This window comes from Mycteria americana, chromosome 21 (genome assembly GCF_035582795.1).
Source record: "Mycteria americana isolate JAX WOST 10 ecotype Jacksonville Zoo and Gardens chromosome 21, USCA_MyAme_1.0, whole genome shotgun sequence".
NCBI lineage: Eukaryota > Metazoa > Chordata > Aves > Ciconiiformes > Ciconiidae > Mycteria > Mycteria americana.
Window position 1 is genome coordinate 8,523,864 of NC_134385.1, and position 19,130 is coordinate 8,542,993.

The window sequence follows — 19,130 nt, forward strand, 5'->3', positions numbered from 1 at the left end:
TCTATCATGAAGAGAGAAGTCACTTACTGTATGACAACCTCCAGAGCCTGACCTAGGGAGACAGGCTTATTATTGAGAACATTAAAATCCAGCTGATGACTGAGATATGAGGTGGCTTCCAGCAGACGATTAAATTCTTGCTCCACCATTTCATCTTTCTCTTTTGGAACCTAGGATTCAAAAGAACAAACTTTCTTCTTAATAACCTATTCATAAATAAAACAGAAGAAATATAGGTCACCAAAGCTCAAAGCCTCAGAGACAAGACACTCGAGTAGTACAGAGAAAATTTTAAAAGAAACCAGAGCAATGACACAGATTACCTTCTCTAGTGCAGTCTAAATTCACACCACCTTATAACAAACTCAAAATGCTACCATCCCCCAAATCAAAGGAATAAGAAAGGCAGGATGCAGATAAATTCTTAGAGCAGTGCTCAAAAAAAAAAAAGGTATTGCATGCCCTAAACTAGAGTGACACTTCAAGAATACAACAAAAAAGGAGCTGAGAATATCCCTTGTAAAAAGAAATTTAATACCCGTAGCTCTCTCAAATCGTCAGACACCAAGGTCTGTACAACACAAAGTCGCTTTGCCAGGATGTCTGGCCAAATTGCTACAAGAGCTAGCAAATCATAACAACCGACTTCTCTTGCATGGGGAAAGCAAACCAATTTATGGGCACACGAAGATTTCCTTGCTGGAAGGCATGTTCGTCAAAGCTCCCAGAAGCTTGCCAACGAGACAAAAGACCATTGTGATGGTAGGACAGCTCTACGCAATCACAAGGCTTTAGAAGGCTCCACATAGCTCAGTGAAGTAGACAGACAGTAACTTATCTTTGGAATGGTCAGCGTGACTAGAATAGAATAGAATATTTCAGCTGGAAGGGACCTACAACAATCATGTAGTTGAACTGCCTGACCACTTCAGGGCTGACCAAGTTAAAGCATGTTATTAAGGGCGTTGTCCAAATGCCTCAAACAATGACAGGCTTGGGGCATCGATCACCTCTCTAGAAAGCCTGTTGCAGTGTTTGACTACCCTCCTGGTAAAGAAATGCTTCCTCATATCCAGTCTAAACCTCCCCTGGCACAGCTTTGAACCATTTCCACATGACCTATCACTGGATACCAGGGAGAAAAGATAAGCACCTCCCTCTCCACTTCTCCTCCTCAGGAATGGTGGCATTTGACTGTACTGAATATACTCATTTAAATAGTGTGTGCTGCTGCCAGTGTGGAAATACCAGTTAGGTGATGATGGTTGCACATGCTGAAAAGAGCAAGCATCACATGGTATTAACATCCATTAAACCCAGTCTAGGTTAAACAAAGGATAGAGAGAAAACACTGATGAGTATAAGAGAAAGATCAGCATGAGGAGGAGGAAAAAAGTATACACTTCAGAAAGACTGGGAAAGCTCTTGGATGATTGCTAACCAGAACAGAAAGAGATCGAGAGGTGCTGTTAACAGTGCTAAGCCTATCCCTATGACTCTATCAGATGGCTCTTTTCCAATTGTTGCTCACCCCTAACTCCAAGTATACCCTGTATTGACAGTGAAGTTATATCAGCATCCCATTGTTCTAATTAGGATTCCTCTTCCACTTTGCAGCTGGCCACTCTAAGTATTCATTCTTGAGCCAATGGTTATCTTCTAGCTCTGTAGATCTTTCTTGTCTGGCATTTTCCCAGACTGAGGTTCACAATTAATAGTCATACTTCATCTCTGGGTATGTGTCATAAGCACAAGCCAACTTTGCCAACTGCCTATACTAAGATGTTGATTCTTCCACTGTTCTTGTGGTAAAATGTCTTAGAATCCCATACTGTTCTGCAGGTAGTGTCTCCCTGGAGACTTACTGCATCATGAAATGAATTTTTCTATTTCTGATGGATCTACCTTTTTGGAAGAATCTTAAGAATGAAGATACCTCCCCACCCCATGGCTGCCAAAGATTAGTGACTCACCTACTCTCCAATCAGTGCAAGGTTCTCCTTTTTTCTTGATTATTACTGAAATTCTCCTATCACTCAAGGTTTTTATGTCTCAAAAATGAATTATCTCACTTTTGACACTACTATATTCGATACTATATCCACTACTTAGTTCTCAAGATCTTGTGCTTTTAAAACATGATAAAAGTTTTGAGATACTGTCAGCTCAAATACTGGTATATTATATGCAACAGCACTACAGAAGACACAGATTATATGATGACTAGAACACATATCTGAAGATTTTTTTTTTTTAACTATATATGAGGATATTTCAAACTTTCCCTATACTTACCTCCAGTCTTGTCCAATCTACAATTTCAAGATGTAGGTGCATGCTTACATTTCTGCTCATTCGTGTAAAAATTGAAAATCTATCCCAAAGACCTGTATCACCTTCCCCGATTGATACTGCTCCCCTTCAGAATTACATGCTGAAACTTCCTCTTTAGCTAGATCTGTACTTATGATTCCTCTATGCCATCCTCTCTAGTAGCTGCTGCCAGCCACATTTGATAACAATTATGTAACTCCATAGCTATGTAACAATGTAATTTGCACCTATTACATTCAAAAAGATTTGGGTTTTATACTAAGTAGAACATGTATTTCACAATTATGAGACTATTTTCCTATATGTACCAGAAAGCTTCAACAAGGCTACTGAGCATAGCACAGGTATAATGAAAGCTTCAAATGGCAGTTCCCAAATGCGAACTTTTTTGTCACATTCCAGTGATACACCCACTGCTGACTTAACCTTTGCCTTCTTGTACCACACCTGAACACTAGGATCTGCTTTAACAGCATGGGTATGTACTATTGTGCCCTTTCCATTTTTTTAATCATGAGAAAGGAAAAGCTAGAAATGAAAAGGCATGATCTAAATTAAATGACATGGTTTCTAGGATACTTCCTTACAGTCAATCCACGGATAAGCGATTCTGCCTCTAAAGAGAAGAGCCTGGGGATGCTGCTGCAGCTTCTGGCTTAAGTTAAAGCCCTGTCTCTGTGGGCCAGAACTTGGTACACGTCCTCAGTAGAAGTCTCAGTGGAAAACAGAGGACTTGGTACTACTAAGCACTGCCTTAAGACTGAACAGAGGCTCTCCAGAGCCACAGGGCAGACTCCACTGAATGATTAGATTTCTAAGATCTTTTTCTGGATGAAGAGGTGTAGGGATAGCTCTCCTGAAGGTTAAAGAATTAAAATTACAGCCCCAGTTTCAAGAAAGTGATGGTAATCACTTTTATAATTTAAGCTTCATCTTCCAAGTTCCAGCTTAAGCATCTATTACTACACCACAAGTCATCTGTGATGAACGAAGAAGCATTGCCCAAGCATGCAGAGATGGCATTAAGAATACCAGAAGTCAGCCAGAGTTGAAACTGAGATGCTGGACATAAGAGGGCAACAAGAAGGGCTCTCCACAAACACAGCAGTAGCAAAAAAGTAAGGATAACACAGACTGCAGACCTGCTGCTGAACCTAGTGGTAATGGACATGGAAAAGGCTAAAGCACTAAATTCCTCTTTGCCTCAGAGTTTATGGGTAAGGACGCTCTCAGACCTCCCCAATCTCTTCTCCGCTCAGTGTAACCTCAACAAGTTGGGAGAATGGGCTGACAAAAACCTCATTAAATTCGAAGGCGAAGCCTTGAAATGGTGATGGAATACCACCATGGAATACCATCATGGAATACCATGCATCAGGACAGGCTGAGGACTGACTGTTGGGTATCAGCTCTGAAGAAAAGGATGCGAGGATCCTGGTGGACAACAAATTGAAGATGGCATTACAAAAATGCACACTTCCCAGTAACGTGAAGTTAGGATGAAGAAAGGGAAGGGAAATGACTTTTTGATATTCACGTTGCCTACCTTTTCACAGCTGACATCAATGCCTTAGGCAGCTGTGCAGGCCGTAAAACTTCCCAAAGACTATTCAGAACTCCTAAATTGGTAAATTTTTTGGAGGAAACCAACTTACCACAAAGAAAGGATCTGAAACTTGCAATCTTTAAGAGCCCATCCTATATGGAGAGAATTTGATTCCATCTTCACTTCCTCAGAGAGAAATCTTTCTTCATTAGGTAACACCATGGCAAAGACTAAAATAACCACACTTTAGAGGAGTGCTTATTGAAGGTATAAAACTGCTCAATCTTGGGTCATCATACAGTTGTGAGCAGCAAGAGAGATTTATGCCTTCAGTGCAGAGCTTGATCATGAGGATGTACACTAAGTGTATAACTTATGTACTTTGCCCTTCAGTAAAATGCAGATAGTGGAGAAAAAGATGTAGACAGACTGGCAGGAACAGTTAACCATTGAAAAGATACTGGAAAGCTGTCAAGACAGTAGCCAAGGTATAAAGACATCCAATTGTTACTTGTCCCTAGACTTCTAGATGCATTCCATGCTTTAAATGTCTGAGTTATCTCATGTATATTGTTTTCCAAGGACACTTTTGATACTTCCTAGAATGGCTGGGGAATTAGCTAATTTAAAAGCTACAACTTGTCTCCTGTCAAGAACCATGAAGTCTGCCAAAATGCCACAGGGAGAGGTGGAATATTAGTGCTCTTTTATTTGAGACAAGAAAGGCTTTGCTCTTGGCTATTACTGGTGGACACAAATTGAGAAGGTTTTGAGGAGGAGTAGGGCAATGAATGAAGTTGGGCTTAGGGATAAACTGAAAGGAAAATGTAAAGGGACACTATCAAGTTAGTAGACTCTCTATTGGCAGGGTCAGAAAAATTTTTGCTTGCAAAAAAGGAAGTTCCTTGCCCAATACTCATTAGTAACCCAATGTGAATGCACCTTTGGAAGAAGCATATCCTGTAGAAAGTGATTTCAGCTTAAACGAAACTTATTTTTCACTGTTTATAAAGTACTACCTTGACAGTGTCCTTTCAACAATTGCAGCAGAAAGAAATATAACATAAGTAGCCTGACAGCTATTTCAGGATAAGCTTTATACAGTGGGGTGAAAATCAAAGTACTAAGATGTGAAAACATTGCAGAAATAGATAATCATTTAATTTTTAGCATATTTTAGCTAATAACCAAAGGAAAAAGTGTGGCAACATCAAAAAAGGAAAAGAAAGGATTAATAAAGTAACTGCCTTGGTGGAAGTAGCATCATGGAGTATATTAAGGAAAAACAAGAGAAAGACAAAATGAGCAGTACATGTCAAAACACACAGCTTTCAAGGTACAACTGCACCACATCTGAGCAAGCAAATTCAACATTTTCTTTCTAGAGCTTCCATTTTCATTTACTTTTTATCACATGAAGTAACCACCTTTAACAGTTTAGATGGTCATGAGCTACAGGCAATACAGAGATATGATCACAGACAGATGCACAGATACTGAAGGTCACATAATCAAGATTATGTTGGCATTTGTGGTATCTGGGTGGTAGAAGATTAAAATATTGGTCATCATTACTCACACCACAACTTCTCTTCCTAATTATCTGTCATTATTAACTATCTAATTTGAAGCCATTTTTAGCCAAATGTTCCGGATGTTATACGTGACAGGCATGCTAGGAAACAAGCAGCACACAGAGGCAATCTTATTTATTTATTTATTTTTAAACCAATGAAGAGCACTCTGGTTCATTATGTAGTCACCAAGACAACATTCAATACAAGGAAGTGATAAAATTCAGTCTGGAAAATATATCCAGTTATACATATGAAGCTTTGTTTGCAACAGGTAAGCTGACAAATTTTGTGACATGCCTTTTTAAAATATGACTAGTGTTATAACCTTCCTGTGCATTACCCTAATAAATAAATTAGATCCGTGCATTACACTGATAAATGGACAGATTCCTTGCTGCAGCAACCATCTTCGAACACAAGGAGATGATGTTACCTGTCCCACAAGGTTAGCCAAAGGAGCAGTAAGAACCTTTTCTGTGCTGAAGGATTCCTCCCTATCCCAGTGCTTGGCAGCATGCAGCCACATTGCCAGTTTCCATCTCAACTGGGTCTCCGAGAATAAATAGCATTTGAATGCGGTACAGGAACACCAGAGAGTAATCAGAAGGAATATTCCTTTTCTGACAAACAATCCACTCCCACTGGCTTCTTCTGCAAGTGCCTATCTGATGAGCAAGGGAAATTCCTGGACCACAGGACGTGGGAGCTGCACATGCCTGAGGGGCTTAGCTGGATATAAGTGATCCAGCATACTGTGAACAGAAAGGAGTGGGCTACAGAAAGGAAAGCTGTGTGGTCAAGCTGCAGTCATCACAGTGCTTACTGAGACAATAAAAGCATGGTCTAAAGTTCAAAGTAGCTGAAGTATGTGTCTTATTGGGTGGTGTTAACAGAGGGAGTCTCTTCTAATTGCACAGGGATACATCTGCCCCACTGCGAAATACTGAAGCGTTACTTGGGCAGGCGCTGTAACAGCTGGGAGAGGGGGAACACAGCAACGCAGAGACAAGCATGTTACATGCAGGACTGGCTTCACAACACGAGAGCAGACTGACTGCTAGAACTGTCTACAATGCCTTGGAGGCTTTTCCCCGAGTTTACTGTAACACCCTATTCACTCATGTGCAGTAAGAAAAGCTGCAGGTGCCAGGTTACAACAGGTTTGTGCCAAAAATCACTTTTTCAGGCCTCTAGCAAGAAGCCCAGTATCCTCACCTGTCTTCTTTCAGAAGTTACTCTTAGTACCACGTTTTAAGATTCGGGAGGTAGGAACAGTTCCAGTCAATACATGCGTGAGATTCAGCACTAAACTAGGACCTATTATTTCTATCTCTAACAGCACTCCTTGACACTACAGCAGAAAGAAATAAAGCTAATTAAGCTTGTGAATCCCAGCTCTAGAATATTATTGCTGAACTGTTGCATGCATTCAACGAGCTGGCATTGGTTAGTCAATTCTTTAAAAAGCAACAGGTAAGCAGAACAGCCAGAATCACAGAATGCTTTGGATTGGAAGGGACCTTCACAGGTCATCTAGTTCAACCCCCCTGCAATGAGCAGGGACGTCTTTAACTAGATCAGGTTGCTCAGAGCCCCATCCAACCTCACCTTGAATGTTTGCAGGGGTGGGGCCTCCACTACCTCTCTGGGCAACCTGTTCCAGTGCCTCCCTCATTGTAAAAAATTTCTTTCTTAAATCCAGTCTAAATCTGCCCTCCCTTAGTTTAAAACCATTGCTCCTTGTCCTGTCACAACAGTCTGTTGTGTCACAAAGTCTGTCCCCATCTTTCCTATAGGCCCCCTTTAAGTACTGGAAGGCTGCTATAAGGTCTCCCCGCAGCCTTCTCTTCTCCAGGCTGAACAACCCCAACTCTCTCAGCCTGTCCTTGTAGGAGAATGAGCTTACTTCAGGAAAAAGAAGTAGCAGCAACAGCAACAAAAGCTAGAGTGTCAGCACAGCACACAATTGTTTCAAAGAGGAGTGAGACAGACAACTGTCTAAGGAAAACAGTAATGAATTTGGGAAGAACAAACAGGAACTTAGCTTCCACAAAACCTCTGAAATTCAAAGTTAAAATCTCATGTGGAAAGAACAGAAAAATAGGTGCAGATATGCTAGAACATTACCACACTAAAAATGGACACACAGTCTCATTACTCCTCTCGCTCTTCCTGGAAGCTACCTCTTGCTAGACCAATAGCCTGGTAGCAAATACACTTGAGATACTACTTCTTTTTAAAAGGTTCATGAAAACAGTATCAGACTTACAGCTTGTCCATTTGCTTCATAAAGTGGGCATTTTTGTTTGATCTTAGCCAATTCCATATTCACTTGTTTGCTGACCACAGCCATGGGATTTCCTCCTGGAAAACATTTTGTATAGTTAACAGTTTGTCTGCAATTAGATAAAAATTCCACAGTTAAGACTATTTTAGAGACTAAACACACCAACTCCAGTGCAAAATGCATTCCAGTGAAGTAGTATAACACTGCCAAAGGTTTACTCTTCAGAGCAATTCTTGCCACAAGGTCATGGAAAAAAAACAAAAACCTGCCCACCAACACTTAAAGGACAGTATGTAAAAAGGGCTGATTATGAAAGCAGAGTCCTTGGGTGGCAGTAGCCTTAGTGAGATTGAGAGTTTACAGCTATAAACATATCTTCAAAACGTTTGGGAGCAGAGTGTTTGAAAAGCCAAGGAAAGCTCCCACAGCTGCACAGTAACTTCAGAAGCTTTTGAAAGTTGGTGACATGGAGATAGAGTCCGAAGAATTCAGTCCCTAAAAACTTAGTAGAACTCCAACAAGTGACACTAGTGAATACAATCTGTGAAGATGAACCACGTACACCAACTGCACCTGGAAGACGTGTTACTAAACAGGTTAGAAAACAATCTAGGAGATTCCACGTAGAAACATGAGGAAGGCAGAAAGCATCGACTTTAAGCATCCAGAATCACTAAACATCAAAGCCTCTCTGTAAGTACAGCAGAGGAAAAGAAAAGAACAGATAGAGATAGGAAACGGCATAGAGGAGAGGCAACATGGATTTCCGCCACAAAATTAACTTTGGGAAAAGTTTTTCCAGATTTAGCTTCCCAATGTTCTCTGATTCCACAATCCAATCAAACCCAGAGCCTTAGTTCAAAATAGAGGGGGAGGTTCAGCCACCCTAATGCCTTCCTGTCTTTAGAGAGGTGACCGAACAAGCAGAACAGAGTTTTGAAGTAGGTCTAAGTAAGTTCATGTTTCAAGTTCAACAACCTACTAAAAATTATAGTTCTTCCATGGTTTACTAACAAAACCAGAAAAGATCCCATAACTTCAGTCTTTCACCTTCCCGAACCACAAGGTCAACCACCTTCAGTAGTCTTCCCTCCTCACATCTCTTCCATATTCACAAATATGAAGGATGCCCTTCAAACTGTCTCCTTCACTACAGGAATCTTTCCTTCTCCATAGCATATGCTGTCTCATTCAAAACAAAGGGTAGATTATTTTGCAAAAGAAACACCCATGATGAATTAAATATAAAACTATTACAGTCTTTCACTAGGCAACCTTAGATCTGTTTTACCGAGACTGTACAACTTCAGTACTCTTTGTCTGGAAACAGTTTTCGTATGCAATTTAATAATGACTAACCATAAGACAGACACAAAGTTTCAGCAAGTCAGTAAAACTCAGTTAGGTTTTATTATAGGTTTTATAATACTTTATCATTTCACCGCATTACTGAACGGTATTCCATGCTAAACACCTGCCCATCTTCTTAGCAGAGTAACTGGTATCAGTAGCTGATGCCATCCCATAAACAGCATTAAATAGGAAGAAATACAGCTTGTTTGCCATTATTTTTACAACTGTTTTTGAAATCACTTAGAGAAAGGACTTTTGGGGTTTAAATCCTGACTTTAAGAAGGGTCTTCTCTTTAGAATGGCTTTGCTCTTCATTCTCCCTCCTCCCTTTTTTCCCCCATGTAAATGAAGAAACATTCCATCTCTTTGGGGTCTCTCCCAACTTTGCTATTTATTTGCTCCTATTTACTTTGCTCTTAGCTACACAACTAACCCCCTTCACTACATTCCTACTTCTCCACATTCAATTTCAGCTTATAATTTGGAAGATCCAAGGGAATAACAAAGAGAGTTACCAAGAAATGCAGTCCACAGACCTGAGCTCAGCCACTGGCAGCTGGCTAAAGCAGCTTTAGAAAGACTTGCTCAGCAAGTGCAGTGAACCCAGTGCAGACCCAGTGCAGTGTAGCACTTGAAGGAACTGGGAAAGGAACAGACACACAAAAGGGCAGTATGCCAAGGAAAGAGCAAAGAATTCCACTAAGCACAAGCAAACTGTAAAAGAATGGATCTACAACAGTTTGATGACATGACAAGCACCTGTATGACTTCAGTGACCAATGAGAGCTATGGCACCAACAAAAATCCCAGCTTTTAGTTTGGGCTGCCATCTGTTCTGAAGATTCACTGATGAAAAATGCTAACTGCCAAAGAGGCTGAACTAGAACATCCACTTTTTAACAGTTAAAAATACCCAATTTGTTTTGGCCATGAAAGGAAATAGCACAAGGGTTCAGATTTGTAATATTTTGTCCCGCAATTTTCCTCCCTGCTCCTTTTTATTTTGAAAAACTCACCAAGTCCTGTTACCACCATTGCTCCTAGATCAGCAACATAGTTCCCTTTGCGAAAGGTAGCAACTCTTCCTCCTACTCGATCCTTTTAAAAGCACAATACATTAAAACTCTGGTAACATTCAGCAATACATCTCACTTAAATATAATCACTGCAACTTCTATAGAATGTGGTAGAAGTATTGTCTTATCCAAAGGTTCAATAAACAGAATGTACACTTTTCCAAGAACCTCTGCAAATGGACACTTGATCTCAATTAATTTGGTAAGTTAAGGAATAAAATGTTTAAGTTGCATTTAAAAAAAAAAAGGTAAAAAAAAGGAAAGAAAGAGAAAAAAGATGCCTAACCTGATTTGGACAGTTTTAACTCTATCTACAGTAGGATCTACTGTGATTCTAAAACCAAACCTTCATTGTCCATGGATAGATTAAGTTACATACTAAATTTCCTCCTCCCACTTCCTACCACAAAATCCAATACCTAGATAGGAAATAATTCAGCTGTGCTTGAGGAAACTAAATTTTAGGGTTAGAAAAACCATCAGCCAATTATTCCTATCTATTCTCCACAGAAGAGCCAGCTATCAATCAATCAAATCATGAATCAACAGCTCATTTTAGAAGCAGGAAAAAAAGTTTTTGATTCTTCACACATACTACTGACTTAAGGATTACACTTATTTTCCTACCACTTTAAACTTAATAACGGAAAAAAAAAAGCCTCCTTTCCCCATTCTCAGTCCAGCTAGCAGGATGATATCAGAGAGAAATATCAACTACAGTTGGGCAAAGATCCCAAACAGCTACCAATTCATATAAAAATGTAAAGTTTGATTGTTAGTAACTACATCAGCAATTCAGAAGCATGTAAACTAATAGTCTAAAAGTTACAGAAAATGAGTGGACACAAAGAAACTACCACCTGAATCACTGAAATCATAATGCGAGAAAACACCAGACAGCTTTAAAAAAATAAAAAAATACAGACTACTCAAGAAGTGAGGCAGCAGTCTAGAGAAAAATGACTGAAAAATATTGTGCATTATTTTAAAATAGCCTCTTGCCAGATCTACACACTAGTTATAACAAAGATGCATAGAACAGAACCCAGGTTACAGCACGGATCTTTTTCTTCCAGCTTCAAAAAACCCCCCCCAAAAACCAAAACCAAACCAAACCAACCAAACAAAAAAACCCATAATACATTCAGGTGAGCAAGAGACTCCTAAACAGTTAGACTGTTGTGCTCTCCTTTGCTCTAGTGGTATGGAACCTGTGAAGCACAGAGCCAGCAGCTCTTGCTCCCTAGCAACAAGAGCAGTAGCTAGCAAAATGAATAGCCTGAAAGGTTACTCCAACAAAAAACTTAAGCAGATTATTTGAATCTGTGCTAGAAAAGTGTCAGAAGTAAATATCCAAACAAAATGAAGCCAGGAAGTATAACATAAGATAAATTCCAATTTAACTGGTCAATGGATTTATTTATTTTAAATGAGCATCAAAAGCTGTTCTCAACTGATTAGATTATATGAAAAAACCTTCAACTTTAAAAAAAGGGACATTCCACTTAAGGCTGGATATAAAAGAATACCTTATTACTGGAAGAACAACGAGCTAGTTCACGCACCACAAAACGTAGCTCTATATAACTTTAAAGCCTCTGTTAAGCACACAGTAACGAACAAGGAAAGAATTAACATAGACTTAAAAGGTGCAAGAAAAATATCCTGCCTGACGTTGTATGGCAATTCCAAACAATGATTCTATTTAATGGGCAAGTTCTTGAAATACAGACTTGCATTCTGCTGTCCAGTGAAAAAATCAGTTCCTGATCATGAAAGGAAGAAGGCTCCAGCCTGTTACTGGTATAAGCATATGACACTAGCACCTGACTATACAGTCCACCCACAAGAAAGCATTAGCCAACTCCCAGTGCGAAGACATACACTTGTTTCCTAGTGAGACAGGTTTAGTACTCAGCAATACATTCCCCGACTGCCTGTAACTACACACAAGCTTACCCATCTTGGGCATGCTGCTGGGATACTTAGCCTTATGCTAGTACTAAATGTGGTTACTGGTTAAGTTTCCGTATAGAAGTAAAATAGCACAGAAATTCATACCCTGGCTTCCAGAACTGTGACATCCATTCCAAAACTCTGCAACTGGCGAGCTGCTGCCAACCCAGAGACTCCAGAACCGATAATGATCACCTTTCCGGTTTTCTTGGCTAGAGAAAGGGAAGAATAAGCTACAAGCTCTATACATGCATTACTACATTGTAAGCAGTCATGTTAAAGTTGCATTTAAGAGATACCAAGAACAAAAAGCAGCTTCCTTCTCATCGGTAGTTCTGACAGAACAAACTCTTTAACGAAACGAATAGCCACAAAAAGAAAACTGAAGTAATTATGTACATAATATGGTAACAGTAAAACACTTTACAATTTTTCTTAATGAGACAGGTACAGGAAAAGTACACCAGTAGCGTATCTGTAACAAGGAAGAAAAAATACTTCTGAAGGACAATTGTTTGAAGAAACTGATCCTTATTAATTACTGTGGGACAAAGTATCACAGTTTTATTTCTTTCTGCTCCAGAAGAATAAAACCTAGAAAGGACAGACAAGTTCAGCACTTGCAAAATTCAAGCATCATATAAGTGCATAACAGATTTAAGGACAGTATTGTATTTCTGTCTTTTGTTATTCAAATGAGGAACAAGGATAACTCATTAAACAGTGACAGCCACCGAATTATCTACAGAAGATTTGCAAACATTTTCCCTCTCAAAGTGATTTATTTAAATGCATGGCTTCTACATGCCAAAATAAAAAACATGAACATCTATAGCCAGACGGCTTGGCAGCCTTTTTTTATTTTCTCAGTACCGTAATCCTAAAAAAAGCACTCAAAAATTTGTCCTAACAAATCACAGAACAATAAAACAGAACTCCAGTTAAAAACAATTTTCAAGTTTCTTACTTGGAAGGGGCTTCACTCTTTTGTAGATACCAAAGTTGATTAGACCATGCCGCTCCAGATAGCTGTGTACTCTGTGAACGAGCACCGTATCACCTAAAAATTGTAATATTTTAAAGTTATTCTGTATGTTCGGCAACACATATGTACTGAAAACACATTCACAAGCAAACATGTCACAGCAGCAACCCAGCAAAGTCACAATGAACACAGCCCTTTCTGCACCCCCAGCTGCCCTACTGAAGAATCCATCTTCTTGAAGAAGGCTGAGGTTAAAGTTTTCTGGAAACCACAAGCTGTTTTCTGTGCTATACTGCAGTTTTGAATACTGCCTGAAAAGCTGTACAGGACATTAAATGCTTCTATTTATCTAGTACGGAAGAACACCTTTTCTGAAATTGACTGCAGAAATCCGGGATCTTTACACAGAACTGTAACGCAATTTGCCAGTATTAAGTCAACCCATTACCAGAGCACCGAATTCTCATTTTTATTTTTATAAACACAATATTTCACTATTTTGCAATACTTGACAGTGTATCTACATTCATTTCAGCATTATTTTCTTCTTTAATTACTTTTTCCTTATGGCTCCCCCTCACCCTTTTCCAGTTTATTGGGATCTTTTTTGAGAAGGGTGGAATGCCCTACGATTGCAAGCGGTAACTCCTCGCTCTTCTACTGCCTTCTTTTATCACGGCCAGTCTGTTCAAGGCTTATGCAACTTCTTAATGCCTCCCAGAAACCTTATGATCAAGAAAATCTCACAGCTACAAACCACCATGAAGTTGTAGCAAATCTTAAAAGCTGCATGCGAATTCACTCACAGGAAACTTCTGTAACAACCCATGTTTTTACCAGCTTTTTTGAATTCTGCTGGGGATATATTTCTTTACCAGACAAATTAACTCTAACAAACCTGAAACATGAGCATACTGCAATATCCCATTCTGTATACAAACGCGCATGGAGCTCCACTAACAAAAGGACCCATTTGAAGTCCTCTCTCGATTCTGAGCAGCTTTTCCCCCACCAAAACTGAAAAAGAATAGGAATGATACGTACAGTATGATTTTGGCAGTAGAAGACTTGACTTACTATTATAAGGTGCTTCTAATTGTTGGATAGTTGCCTCAAATGTCAACTGAATCTTTGGGTTATCCAACCAGAGCTGCAGCTGTATTTAAACAAACAATAAGACACATTATATTCAGCATTACAAAACAGGTGTTTTTCACGTGCACGTTTGTTACCAAATACTGTTAGGAGATGAAACCCTCTAATGAGTTAAACTTTGGCAGTGCTATCCAAGCCGCACTGAATTTCATCTTCCAGTGTTCTTTAAGGTGCAGTACAGTCCATTTTAACTTCCTACACCATTTCAAGTTAAGTGGAAATGTATCAAGTTAGCAATCTTCTAATCCCATATACAAGAAAACATACACTGAAAGAAGAAAAGCTACAAAATGGAAGTGCCAGAATGCTTCAGCCTTCCTTCCACCTGCATGACAAGTGTGATTTGTGTGATATTTTAATTGGGCATACAACATCAGCCAGCATCTGACTTTTCGGCATAAAATTTCACATTGCTTTTGTAAAAGCTACAGAAGTACTTGTCATCTTATGAAGTTTATTTATCTCAGACCTTTAATCATCTAATCCATCTTCACTGATACAAGACACTACAATGGACTACATTGGCCACGTATACACAAGAAAGAACATTTAGAGGACAGTTACAGTTCAAAAACCAAGCAGGAAGAGCTGCCTGTGAAATATTAATTATGTCACTTCATGCTAGAAAAAAAAGCACAGAATAATAGAATCACAACTGTTTTCCCAACACAACTCCTACTTCATGGCATGGATGGCAATTGTTAAAAAATAACATTTTACTGTTCAGTGCCTAGATCTAAGTAATACATAGCATCTCCACACAATTTTACATTCCAGAACTAGTCATTTATGTGGGTATTTCTATACAATTGCACTACTGAACTTCACAGCTCCTCACAGATACCAAATTAAAATGGAAATCATGCAAGTATAATGAATAGGAAAGATTAAGAAATAATTTCCATGTAATTTGGGAGGCCATTTGAGGCAAATTTCATCTTTAGCATAGTAATTTCTTCTACTCGTTTTCCAAGTAATTTTTAACAATGTTCTTTCTGATCATTTCTGAGTGTGGAACTAACCATTTCCTAGTACTACATACCATAATGCTAAGATTCCATTCTCAGCTGGAGGAGTGCAAAGCCCATAATCTATATTTTTTATATATAAATCTCTATGTATGTATATATGCAATTACTTCCATTATTCACAATAGTTTACTTTTATTTAAAATTAATTTCATCTGCTATGTTATCACTCAGTTACTCATAAGAGTCTTCATCTTTTGTAGTCCTCATTTTACTACCTAAAGTAACTTAGTATGTGCAGCAAATGACCATTTCTTTACAAATTCTGATTTTTAGACCCTCTGTAAATACACAGAACAGTGCAGCCCTGAAAAGATTTTAAAGGCTTCAAACCACAACTGCCCCGCACTGCCACAACAGATCATTTATCCTACATTCTGCTTTGTAAATTTTCATGATCTGCTTTAAGCAACAGCAATTCAGCAAGAGCTTTTACTGTTTTACAGGGTTTTTTGGGGTTTGGTTTTTTGTGGGTTTTTTTGTTTTTGTTTTTGTTTTTTTTTGTTTTGTTTTTTTTAAATTGGTTGTTTGTTTTGGGTTTTTTTTGGGGGGGAGGATCCATGTAGAAGATCACATGAAGTGGATCTCCTTTGTTCACTTTCTCATAAGTTCTTCGAAGAACCTGGATAGACTGTAAAGGGTGAATTCCCTTTATAAAAGCTACTGTGAGCCTTCCAAAATACGTTTTTACTTACCAGGTCATTAATTCAATTCTTGATTCCATTTATTACCAGGCAAATTGGAAATATCAGACTTACTAGTCTAACTCCTCTAACCTCCAGAAACTCTGGGTGTTCATGCCCTGTATTTTCAAATCCCTTGGTACTATGCCAGCTATACGTAAGAAGATGCACACAGCAGTTCACAGCTCTTCCAGAGCTCTGCTGAGCACTGGGTTTATAGTACTATTTGCTTCATCTGCTGTCCTATAACCTCTGCTATCCTCACTGGAGGAGATCCTCTCACAAGTCTTCCTTGGAAAGGGATTCCTGCTTAGGAACTTCTCTAAGTTCCCCCATAGCAAATAGGGACCGAAGACCAACAATGCAGCCTTTCTAGTGCAGCCCTGCAAACACCCCTTCCAAGCATTCCTTTAAATCCCAGTCATTTATTAGTTTCAGTGGAAGGCTTTTCTGCTTCTAATGTGTTTGTAAATTCACTATACATTTTGAGCAAACTGTTTTTCAAACTTTTTGGCTTGCCTTGGTCTGTTTTTACGCATCTTGTGACTTCCCAAAAGTTACAACTTAGGTTAACTAGAGGGAGATTTCACAGGAATAGCAAAAGTCACGCTCTTAGCATGAAGATGTCCACCATGCATAAATTTCAAATAACTTCTTTAAGTTATTTGATGCCCCTTGTGTGATGCCCCTTGATCATCTTAAGTCTGTGAAAAAAATTGAATGGTGCATCAGGTATTTTCTCTCTTAACTAGGGTAACAAAGCAATTTTGAAAATATTTCTTGCTTTCCTACTGTTAATTCTTCTAAGATGACTTAAGTTTTCTAAAACACTCTAAGTACAGGAGAAAGCCCTGAACCCTTTGTGTGCTGAGGAACCTAAAAGCATTGTAACAATTTAAAAGCATCATCTGCAAAACACAATACTACTGTTTAAGTCTTATTAAGGTTTAAACTTCAGGTATGCTTGCCTGAACTCGAGTGAACGAATTCCCCAATGAATTATTTGAATATTGCCCCTTCTTTCTAAGTTGCATGGAAGTTTTGAGTTGGGCAGAAATGATACAAACATTCAGAAGCAAGAGTTTTGTTTCTTGAACATTACAATTTTTTTTATGAAATCAAAGCTGGCAAAGTAAGTATTCTGTTGTGAGAATAAGCCACATGACTGGCTTGATGTCTCGGTATTAGAGCAACTGAATGCTAAGCAAAGTAAAAAAAATAAAGGCTGAGAGGTTTGCCTTATTCTAAGCAACAATGTATTTGATTGAATATTATTTAAGTATTTTACAGAGACTTCTTATGCTGCGTCACAGCATTGCCTCAGTCAAGAACTGGGTAACACCTTCCGTAGCAACTTAAGAGCATGACCAGATGCCAGAAATGAAACCCCACCATCTCAAAACAAATAAACAAAAAAATCTACCAACTGTTAGACACGGTAACTGCCAAAAAGTCTTTGCAAGGTACACAAATGTCCTACCCTTTTCTCATCAATACTTTTACAATAAACTTACGGTGCGGTTCCTGATGTACAGAAACACCTTCTGAGTCTGCTGTGGCCCACTGATTATATCAGGGAAGCAGGCAGCTTCTTGAGATGTCATACGGTCATGTGGAAGTCTACTCTGGAAAGCTGCACCCTCCACACCTACAATAAAAAGACAAGTTGTCTACAGGCACTGCAAAATGAGCTGCTAAGTAAGTATTTTTACACTACCCTTCCTAGCCAGTGCATCTAGCCTTGACGTGATATGGTGGCCAATTTCATGTCATGCTTTCATTTAGCCCTTTTATTTATTTCTGCAAGACATGCAGGTTCCCAAGTCAACAGTTCTTTGAATTAGAAGTATCATCTAGGGTTAATGAAAAAGCTATACTACAGGAGGGGAAAAAAGAAAAGAAAAGAAAAAAAAAAACCACCAATCCAAAAACAAACAAACAAAACCCTTGAAAAACAAGGGGGGTAGGACACATCAACATAATATATAATATCAATAAAACATAACTGCTTTAGACGCTGTCCTTCATTTGTGTGGTTTCCAGTTTCTACCAGAATAAGAAAAACATTTTAGAACCCGTTCAAAGCCAAAAGATCTATAAGACACAAGCACAATGCCTACAGTCCTCTCTCATCTGCTTTTCAAGGTTTCATTTGCACTGAACTCCTGAAGCTAGAGGGACCTTAGCCTCTCCTTTCGCATATTTTATATATTCGCAACAGGCAGTGCAATGAAATAAACACCTACTTATGCTTTTCCTGCATCCCCTCCCCAAGTGCTGCCTACAATCAACACTTACAGATTTCTGACTTCTCCTTTTAAATGCTCCACATGTAAAAGACTGATCTTGAACATATACAGGAGACATTTTCTCTATGGAAAGACTTCATTCATAAAGGCACTTGTACCTTCTATCAATTCAAACGCTGGCAAGGAAGCAATAATACAGTTATGTACCCTACATTCCTCAATCTCACTTGAATGTTATACTATATATAAGTAACAAACTAAGACACAGCTGCATGAAGTGCTACAGCACAAGTAGAGTGCAGAAAGCGAATCTTGCCGGCACAGGAAGCAAAATGAAATACTGAGATGCGAAATACAGCAAGAACAATATAAATCTTGTATGTCCTAGGAAGTGACTTAAGATCAGGATGGACAAAGGAGAGGACATTCAATCTGGAAAGATATAAGCCAATACATCCCGGGGGAAAAAAACCACAAGTAATGCAGTAAGATTAAGATCATTTGCTGAAACTGGAATTGGTCAAAAGATTATAATAAATATCAAAGAAAATATAAGCTTGCAGTGTGTTACACTAACCAAGATAACTGTTTGAAAGTTTGAAGTTCATGTGCAGAGGTACACATGTATTGGGGAGAGGAATTGTCTTCTTTCAGTACTGGTGCAACCACGCACACCTTTAACTTCCAAGCATTTTTACATCCCAAAGGTGAAGAAAAAAATTTAAGCAAGGAAACAGTTGTGAAGCTAACAAAATTCATTCACAAGCAAAGATTAGAAGATCTAACTGTGTGATGACTCAAGGTAAAGAAAACTGTCTATAGTCATTTACAGGGATTTTACAACAAGAGGAAATTAGTAACAGAGGCTACAGAGCACTGCAAGAAAGTAAAATGAAATTAA

At 38.8% G+C, this 19,130-nt stretch overlaps 1 protein-coding gene across 2 annotated transcripts in view; it reads right to left on the reverse strand.

Moving 5' to 3' along the window:
- Positions 1-19,130, reverse strand: part of KDM1A (lysine demethylase 1A) — a 44,984-nt gene that overhangs the window by 15,321 nt on the left and 10,533 nt on the right. For both annotated transcript variants that reach the window (XM_075522642.1, XM_075522641.1), the window contains 7 exons: positions 17,495-17,628; positions 14,192-14,270; positions 13,097-13,189; positions 12,235-12,341; positions 10,114-10,195; positions 7,727-7,821; positions 28-170 (listed from right to left, as the gene is read on the reverse strand). In XM_075522642.1, the coding sequence (XP_075378757.1) occupies positions 28-170; positions 7,727-7,821; positions 10,114-10,195; positions 12,235-12,341; positions 13,097-13,189; positions 14,192-14,270; positions 17,495-17,628 (733 nt within the window). The remainder of the gene's footprint in view (positions 1-27; positions 171-7,726; positions 7,822-10,113; positions 10,196-12,234; positions 12,342-13,096; positions 13,190-14,191; positions 14,271-17,494; positions 17,629-19,130) is intronic.